The following is an 8,472-nucleotide window of genomic DNA, read 5'->3' as shown; positions in this document are numbered from 1 at the left end:
CCTGACACCCCCAGGACGCTCTTCAGCTGTTCCAGTTTGGACTTCCTCTCCTCAATCTCACAATCGCTGTGGGTTCCCAGGTCCACCACCAGCTGCCGCGCAATGTCCAGCACTTCCTGTTGGAAAGCAGACAGTCCCAAGCATTCAGCAATTGCGCCTCAGACTCACCACTGCATTCTTGCAAGGCTTCACCCAGACACTTGTGAGAGACACACATGCAATACAGACACAGCTCAGGCAGGACAAACTTTCACACCACAGTTTGCCTCGTCCCCACCCTGGGCCCCAGCCCCGTCCAGAACCAAGCAGGTGCCCACCCCAAGCCCGGACCTGTTGTTCACCACAGGCAGTCACAACAGACGGGCCAGCCGTATCGGGTTATCCCCACCAGCCAGAGACAGCCTCCATTCTGCTCTCGTTCGGTCACCCAGCTGAGCGTGCACGAGGTGGAGAATGAGAAATGGAGCATTTGTGCGACAGACTGCTGCCCTTTTGAGGGTTTCCACCCTCCCAAAGAATTGCCTCATGCTGGGATCTGTATTACCTGCACGTCCCCCACAATAACCACAGAGAGGATTCCCCTCACCTGGAGCTGCTCTGGTTTCTTCAGCTTCAACTTCCCTGTCTTGTAGCCATCATATTTCTCAAATAATTCAAAGAACCTGAACAGACAACAAAAAACCCTCATCCGCTTTCTGCTGTTTCAGTGCTACAAGGACCGTCATCCCTACACACGCATTCACACTCTGTTCCTCAGGGAGAACCAGCAGGTGCACTGGCTCCTTCCTGGGCTTCACAAATTCTGAAAAAAACAAGTGTCTCCAGCCACAGGAACAAAAACGAAGCAGCCCCTAGCTTCCCATTTAGTGGGGCATTTCCCTTTGCAGCACCTCGCAGACCTTCACTCTTTTTTACAGTGTTCACACAGAAGGTACCAGGACCCCCGTGGGGAAAGGGTCTCCCTCAATAAGGAGGCAGAAAGCATTTGCTTGAATGGAGCCAGGAATAAGCACTGCTGCCTGTGCCCTCAGCCCTTCTGGTCCTCCTCTTGGCTCAGAAAACGGGCCCTTCTCGCTTCCCCACAGCACAGCATCTTCTTGCCTTGACACTTACCGAGGATGCTTAACTTCCATCTTCATCTTCTGCTTTGGGGTGCGATCTCCGTGCCGGATGACCGCAATAACACAACGAAGCTCCATCCTGAGGAAAGACAAGAGACACATCTGACAAATGTGCCCCTACACTCCAGAATTGCCAACATTGCTCTTCCAGTGTCTGCGAAGCCAGGAGTCACGTCAGCTGTGCCGTTTGCGTCTGCTGACTTTCTCCAGCGGATCACGCAGTAAAGCAAGGATGAATTCTCTCAATCTACCTTTTCCGTAGCACCTACTTGGTTTACTTCATACAAGTGTACAAGCGTGCTGAGAATCACAAAGAAACTTTAGTGGTGGAAAACTAGTAAGACCAACAGCACCAAATGAGGGTCTGCCAAGCGCCCAGGTAATGCGAATACTTCAGCTAATTGTTTTCCACCCATTTCACTGGCAGCTCGACACACATTTTCTCCAAGCAGCAACCTGCCGAACAGTGAGCCAGCTGCAGCAACACCCCCACCCGTTCCCTGTGCTGATCAAGAATTTGGGCCTTCTGAAAGGCACATGAGCAGTTTCTGTAATCTCTCCAGTGACTGCACATCTGCATCCATCAAGCCAACAGCTGCTTTACCCTCTACCACCCACTCCCTGTGCATGGCTAAGCCTTTCCACAGGCCTTCCAGGGTAACAACCAACCCAGCAGCTGGAGAACGCCGTGCTGCTGGGTGAGGTCTGTCTCTCACACAGCTGTCACTGGCACCTTCTGAGGAAACGGAGGGTACTCACATGGTGCCTGAAGTCGTGGGGACAATGGGAATGTCTTCTGCTTCTGTTGGGATGGACCAGGGAATATGAAACTGGGGAGCCAATTCCCGCATGATTATATTTCTGGAAGAAATCAAAATACAAAGCTCACAAGAAATTTCATTTCCTTGGTTCTGCACCTCCTCCTCAGCGCTCCACCTGAAAGATATGGTAAAGAGCCACAGAATTTCCCTTCACCTTCCTCGCAGAGACATCTATCACACCATGGGCTAGTCAGGGCACCCCGAAGGGACACCAATTTCCCTCACAGCACCAACACTGCAGCTGGTCTTAGCACCCAATGAAAATTTCTGTATGATACATCTAGCTGTAGACAAAGACAGCTAACACCAGTCCAGGTAGGAGCTCCAGGGTCTAAAAATAATTAACCTCCTCCTCCCAGAGTTTTTTCTGAACATACGTCCCCTTATGAACCATCTGCCGACTCCTCTGACACACTGATCAGGACTCCGCATTTCTTTTACTTTGTTAGGGGTTACTGTACCCGCTATCAAAACTGGAGTTTTACATACCCGAGGATTTTGGCACAGTCATCGTAATACTTCATAGAGTTCTTCACAAAACTGAAGCCGTTCACATCACAAACAAAGGAGTGGCCGTTGGCCCGCAGCAGGTCGAAGCCGCACACCGTTTGCTGCGTGAGGAAGCAAAGGACAGGGGACGGGGCAGGCTGTGAGGGAGGCAGCGGGTGGACGGCAGCGCCCGCTGAGCGCCCACACACAGCCCCTGCTGGCACCGCAGCCATCCTCCGCTCGACGCCTGCCCCACGAGCCTGAGGAAGTGCGACGTGCAGTCACCAGTCAGCAGCAACGGGCCCTTCAGAGGAACCTCTACACCTGCATGGCTGTGTCAACAGCCCAAGCCAGGTCCAGCCCAGATTAAGGTGTCAGGGCTGCCCTGCTGCCTCCCAGAGCTCTACAGACTTGTGACAGAGCAGCTCCTGGCTCTCCGGCTCTTGCCTCTCAGTCCAACCATTTAGAATCAGACTGACAAGTGGTGCAGGCAAAGACATCCACCTCTATGTGGAAAAAGCTACACGGCAGAGCAAGCCCACAGTGGTATCAGCACAACTGCACGGGCTGCAGGTGGCAGTGGGAGCAGGAACAAGCAGCCAAGTGCTTCTTCTGCTGACACTGATGAATATGTCATGTAACCATACCTAGATGCACACACTCACTCTACCAACCTGTAAAACAGAAGACACATGGGTACCAAAGCCAGGTCAAAAATAGAAAAAAAAAAAAAATGAAGACAAAAAAAAAAAAAAAGAAAAGAAGACCAAACTTTCCACACAAACACAACTAAGAAACAGTAAAGACAGAATGAGCCCAGGTCAGATGGACAGCAGCATGCTCAGAATCTGATATTAAATGCTCAGACATACATTGGACACCAGCCACCTGCCAGCACAGAGGGCATTTGCTTCCAGCCCTCCTGCCTTCCCAGTCATCTCTGACCAGCGAACCTCTCGGGGCTAGCTGCACCCAGCCAGCAGAGACAGCAGCTGGTGGCAGCTGCGTGGAAGACGGCTACGCCAGAGACCCGGCAGGGTAACAGAGCTCAAGCCCTAACGCTGACCAAGATTTGAATCACACATTTGTGGACTATCCTGCTTGCATAGGAGAGAAAACACAGACCTTAAAGGCTACACAGACTTTCCGCGCAACTAGTTTCTCCATGGCAGTCAGCATGACTGGGTAACGGATTTCTTTCCCTTCACTGTCCCGTTCAACCTTCCCATCCAAAGCAGGGGATTTGCGAGCCTCTGCATGGGCGTAGTCCGGCCCAACAGTGTATACCTGAGGAGAGAAATAGATACCCCTGACAAAATCACCTAGGCCAACCACAGCCTCCCGATGGTGTTTGTGCTGCAGGCACAGAGAGGAGATGATCAGGCAGTCTCAGCCATTCCTCCTGTTAGGACCTGCAGAACACTCGCTCCCCACTTTGGGATCCAAGCTGCACAGTCAGCAATTCACAGCTTAAACTATCACTCCAGAACCTACATAGCACTGCCCGATCTCCACTATCCCTGGAGAAGGAAGGACTTGTTCCAGGCTTTTCCTTACCTTTACATCAGTGCCATCTGTAGGCATGAACTCCTCATAAATGTAAGAGCCTGTCTTCCTCACACTGCTCTCTGGGGAGTACACGCTACTGCGCCTGCCAATCTGAAAGCACAGAATAAACACCTCAGGGAAGAGCATGGGGCTTCTTTTCTCAGATGGAAGAGCATAAAGCATAAGTTTCATCCCATACGTAGAGAATTAGCAGAACACCTCTTAGCTGTCATAGAATCACGGAATCATCCAGGTTGGAAAAGGCCCCTGGGACCATCGAGCCCAAGCACTAACCCTGCTCTGCCAAGCTCACCCCTAACCCATCTCCCCCAGCCCCACATCTCAACAACCTTTAAACACTCCCATGGATGGGGACTCAACCACCTCCCTGGGCAGCCTGTGCCAAGCTCTGACCGCTCTTGCTGGGAACAGATTTTTCCTAATGCCTGGTCTAACCCTGACCTGCTGCAGTTGGAAGCCGTTCCCTCTGGTTCTGTCGCTCATTACCCGGGAGGAAAGACCAGCCCCAACCTCTCCACGACCTCCTTGCAGGCAGTTGCAGAGAGTGATGAGGTCTTCCCTCAGCCTCCTCAATCACTCCTTCAATAGCTCTTCCTAAGATTTATTCTCCAATAAACTCTCCAGCAAACTCTCCAATTTCTGTCACAGCACAGGGGAAGGCAAAATCAGCACTACCGCTAAAACACGTTCTTCTGCAACTCCCCGGTAGATTGCGTTGAACTAAAAGTTCTAAGGTCTAGATTTCCCCAACACAAAACTTTCCCTTCCCCTGCCCCAACACTCGCTTCGAAAACCACAGGGCTCTCAGAGCCACAGATATCAAAATCAGAGTCCCCCTCCTCACCTTCCGAAAAAGCCGCTGACTGCCCCCACCTGCTGACGTCGGGTAGTAAATATACACATTATGGTCTTCAGCACTGACTGGCTTCTCTACAAATGGCTTTGGGAAAACAGCTCCATTTACCTCCACGTGGTCCTCTCCTTCCACCAAGTTGCACTCTGAAGACAAAGCACAGCAGCAGCATGTTAGGAAAGGGTGAGACAGCCCCAGTGCAGAGCCGAAGGCACTCAGTCCTGGCCAGCCAGCCAGATTTGCTGCCGGGACCTTCGTCTGCAAAAAACAACAGACTTGTGCATCAGACCTCTTCAAGCTGATTAGTAGTACCTGTTCTCTGCAGAATATCTTAAATAGCACAGTGTATGAAAACGGCTTTCAGTAGAGCCTGGACACTGACCTTCTGGTCTATCGGGGTCTCGATTGAGCACAGCATAGCGGGGCAAGTCTATTCCCTCTTCCTGAAGGATTCGATACACTTCACGCCTGTAGAGGACAGAAACAGTGTCAGAAGAGCCTAGAAAATGCCGTCCTCCCCATCTCACTCATTTGCTTGTGGTCAGGATGACAAAGTCTGCACAGCATGCTGAGAGAGGACTCAGAAAAAGGAAGAGGGGAGGGGCTTCAGTGGCTCACCAGCACGTACCTGTCCTGGATATAATACTGCATATCGAGGTCATTGATCAGGAATGGCTTGCACAGCTTGGCATACGCAACCGCTTTATCCAGGGGGAATCCTGAAATACAGGGAGGAGGAGGGGAAGAATGAGTGGAAGTTCCCTTGCCCACATCTTGAGAGGGCTCAAGCCTGCCACAGACTTTTACCTTTGGAGTGGAACGATATCAGGCAGTCACAAGAGGGCCAGTTCTCCACCGGTTCATTCAGAATGACATCTTCCCCCATGATCACCACCGTGATATACTCAAACTTGCACAGACGCTCCAGAATCTGTGTCATGGGCTTTGACTTGGACTTTTTAGTCATGGCACAGATTCCAACCACAATCTGCCGTTCAGGTGGCTACGGGAAGACAGAGATCAGATTAGTACAGGACTTCACTGAATTTAAACTATAACAGTGCAAAGATGCAGCCACACAGAACAAACACAGGATTTTCTTCCTTAGGCACTCACAGCTCTTGGCAGACTCAAACCCATACACTCTTCTGGCTCCTACGAGAGTCCCCTGAGGGACATCATTAAGGGACAGCCCAAAACAACAGCTTCTTTGCCAGGTAGTATAGACCTCCTCCTTTTACTGGGCACTAATGCAAGGTCAGAAACAAATACCTGGCGCCTGAACAAGCATCAGGGGCTGGAATCCCACATTATGTTCTCTGGCCCATAACTCACCAACACAGTGGTGGACTTAGGCAGGCTCAGAGAAGAGCCACAAATGTTTTATCGTGAAAAAGTCCAGAAGCTCAGTCTGTTTGTCTTATCTGAGAGAACAATAACTAGCCACGAGTAGAAAAGAAACAGCAGCAAGTGCTCTTCCACACATCTGACAAAGATACAACAAGATCCAGTGAGATGAAGTTAAGTTGAGTGAGTCAAGAGAGAAGGTGTGCATTGAAAACTCATTGGTAACCATAACAGAGGAAGACACGGGGACTTCCCATCACCATCAGATTGGATGTTTTCCCAACGGATTAATTCCGGCCCAAGCAAGATTAAGCACAGTGAGATCATCTCAACTGATACACACAGGACTGTGGGTTACCCAGCACAAACAATTGCAACTTCAAACCATAAGCTGAGATTTCAGAAGTTACTGCACTGACTTGCAAAGCCACGGTTCCACAGCAAAAACATCTGGGAAATTAAAGGGTTTCCAAATCCTTCACCACACCTCATGAACAGCTCCTCCCTGAGCACGAAGGTGCACAACACTGGGCAGGTTTGAAGGAAGCCCATGTGGGCTCCTGGGCCAACAACCCACTTGCAACGAAGAAGCAATGGAAACGGCCCCTACGCTGACGTACGGCTCCAGCAACTGGCACAGCCAGCAGCAGCGTCCCCACAGCATCCAAGTCCCATGTGCAGAACAGCACACTTAACATGACACGTGCAGTCCCACCCGCAGAACGTAACATTTAATATAACACTGCTCAGGGGTCAAAAGCAGCCAGGAGCTGGAGACAATTCTCCTTTCTGCATCCTGTTCCTGAACGTTACAGAAAAGAATAAATGCTTCCTTTGGGCAGACACACCTTTGCCCTTTCACAGTTTCCAGAGTTTTTCTTAAAAAGTTTCTCTGGTGAAAGAGGAAGGTTTACAGAAGTGTCAGGGTTAAGTTGCTTGGACAAAGAAATCCACCACTGTACCTGAAAAGGACCTGCAAGTGAAAAGGCTAGGATTTACCGCAGCATGAGGCAGCAAGCACGGCAACATGACAACGCAACCCATCCTGTCAGAAATGACACTGCCGCTCCCCATGGTTGTGTCACACGGCCTGGTGCCGCGTCCCCTGAAGTCCCGACTGCCCGCGGCCTCGGCAGCAAACATGCAAACCCTGGCTGACATCCAGGAATTCTGCACAGAACACCGGGACCTCCTTACCGACTCCTCCTCTTCATCATCTTCAAAGAAATCGGTTTCGTCTGTCTTCATGTTTGATCCCAGAAAGTCTGTCTCATCATCCCTGGAACCGACAACAAACCTGGGAGTGGAGCCGTCTCCCTCACTGGAGGTCGTCAGGGACGACATTGCAGCTTTGGTGGCCAACCATCCCGCTCTGGAATCACAGCATGCAGAAGGGGATAGAGAGGGTCAGACGCAGGGGCCGGCTGCGCTACCCCAAGCAGGTGATGGTGAGGAGGGCAGGGACTGATCTGGGACAAACGAGCTCAGGGACGTGCTGCCCAACACAAAAGGAGGGAGCAGGAAGAGACCAGCTGTGTGAGGGGGGATCTGGGATTCAGGATCATTTTAGAGAGGCAGCTCCACTGTGCAATTAACCCCTTTGGACTGACTGGGAAAGGGACAGTGTCACCGCCAGCGCTGAAATCATGTAAACCTTACAATGATGCATGCTCCAAGCCGCTGTCTAAATCATGGAAGGGGACGGCAGACACTCTTGCAGGCTTGTACACCCAAAGACATCAGCTGGGACTCCAGAAGCTAGTAGGAAGCTTAGGACAGTGATGGTGCCTTTCCAATTGCCAATTTTCATCCTTTCAGCTCAAGAAGACCTGCAGTAACACAGAGACCAGTTTGTGAGGCACATGAGTTTGTGGGGAAGAGCAAAAAGGAAGAAGTGACACCTCTTTGGCAGGGAAAGATGACACAGAGGAAGCATCAGCAAGCGTTTGGGCTGCAGGTCACAGAATCACAAAACGATCCAGGTCAAGGCTTCCGGGTTTGTAAGCTGGCTCTGATGTACTCTGCGACCATGGAAGCCGATTATCAGGACGCAAGGCACGCTTTATAAATGCCAGGGGAGGAGCGTGTCTTACACTATCACCTACAACAGCAGCGCTGTCTGCTGCAGGAGTGACAGAGCTTGTCCGTGCAGCCCGCGTGACCTGACACACCAAGGACACAGCTGTTCACCTCTGACCATAGCTGCACACACAGAAATGCTGAGCGGTTGCCCTTTACGATGTTTTCCCCAAGTATGAAGTGGTGGAAAGCA

General features: G+C 51.1%; 1 protein-coding gene across 1 annotated transcript in view; it reads right to left on the bottom strand.

The window, feature by feature from the left end:
* Positions 1–7,544, bottom strand: part of LOC104270716 (inositol hexakisphosphate and diphosphoinositol-pentakisphosphate kinase 1-like) — a gene marked incomplete at its 3' end in the record, with an annotated part of 16,521 nt that extends 8,977 nt beyond the window's left edge. Inside the window, exons 1-12 of the mRNA XM_009865149.1 lie at positions 7,398–7,544; positions 5,661–5,856; positions 5,482–5,572; positions 5,236–5,321; positions 4,845–4,999; positions 3,989–4,090; positions 3,557–3,718; positions 2,432–2,553; positions 1,881–1,982; positions 1,114–1,200; positions 587–662; positions 7–116 (exon numbers count right to left, since the gene is read on the bottom strand). Of these exons, the coding sequence (XP_009863451.1) occupies positions 7–116; positions 587–662; positions 1,114–1,200; positions 1,881–1,982; positions 2,432–2,553; positions 3,557–3,718; positions 3,989–4,090; positions 4,845–4,999; positions 5,236–5,321; positions 5,482–5,572; positions 5,661–5,856; positions 7,398–7,544 (1,436 nt within the window). The remainder of the gene's footprint in view (positions 1–6; positions 117–586; positions 663–1,113; positions 1,201–1,880; positions 1,983–2,431; positions 2,554–3,556; positions 3,719–3,988; positions 4,091–4,844; positions 5,000–5,235; positions 5,322–5,481; positions 5,573–5,660; positions 5,857–7,397) is intronic.
* Positions 7,545–8,472: the final 928 nt, after the last annotated feature.

Source organism: Apaloderma vittatum, unplaced genomic scaffold (genome assembly GCF_000703405.1).
Source record: "Apaloderma vittatum isolate BGI_N311 unplaced genomic scaffold, ASM70340v1 scaffold36442, whole genome shotgun sequence".
NCBI lineage: Eukaryota > Metazoa > Chordata > Aves > Trogoniformes > Trogonidae > Apaloderma > Apaloderma vittatum.
The sequence above is the reverse complement of the archived record's forward strand: the minus strand, read 5'-3'. Positions and strand labels throughout refer to the sequence as shown.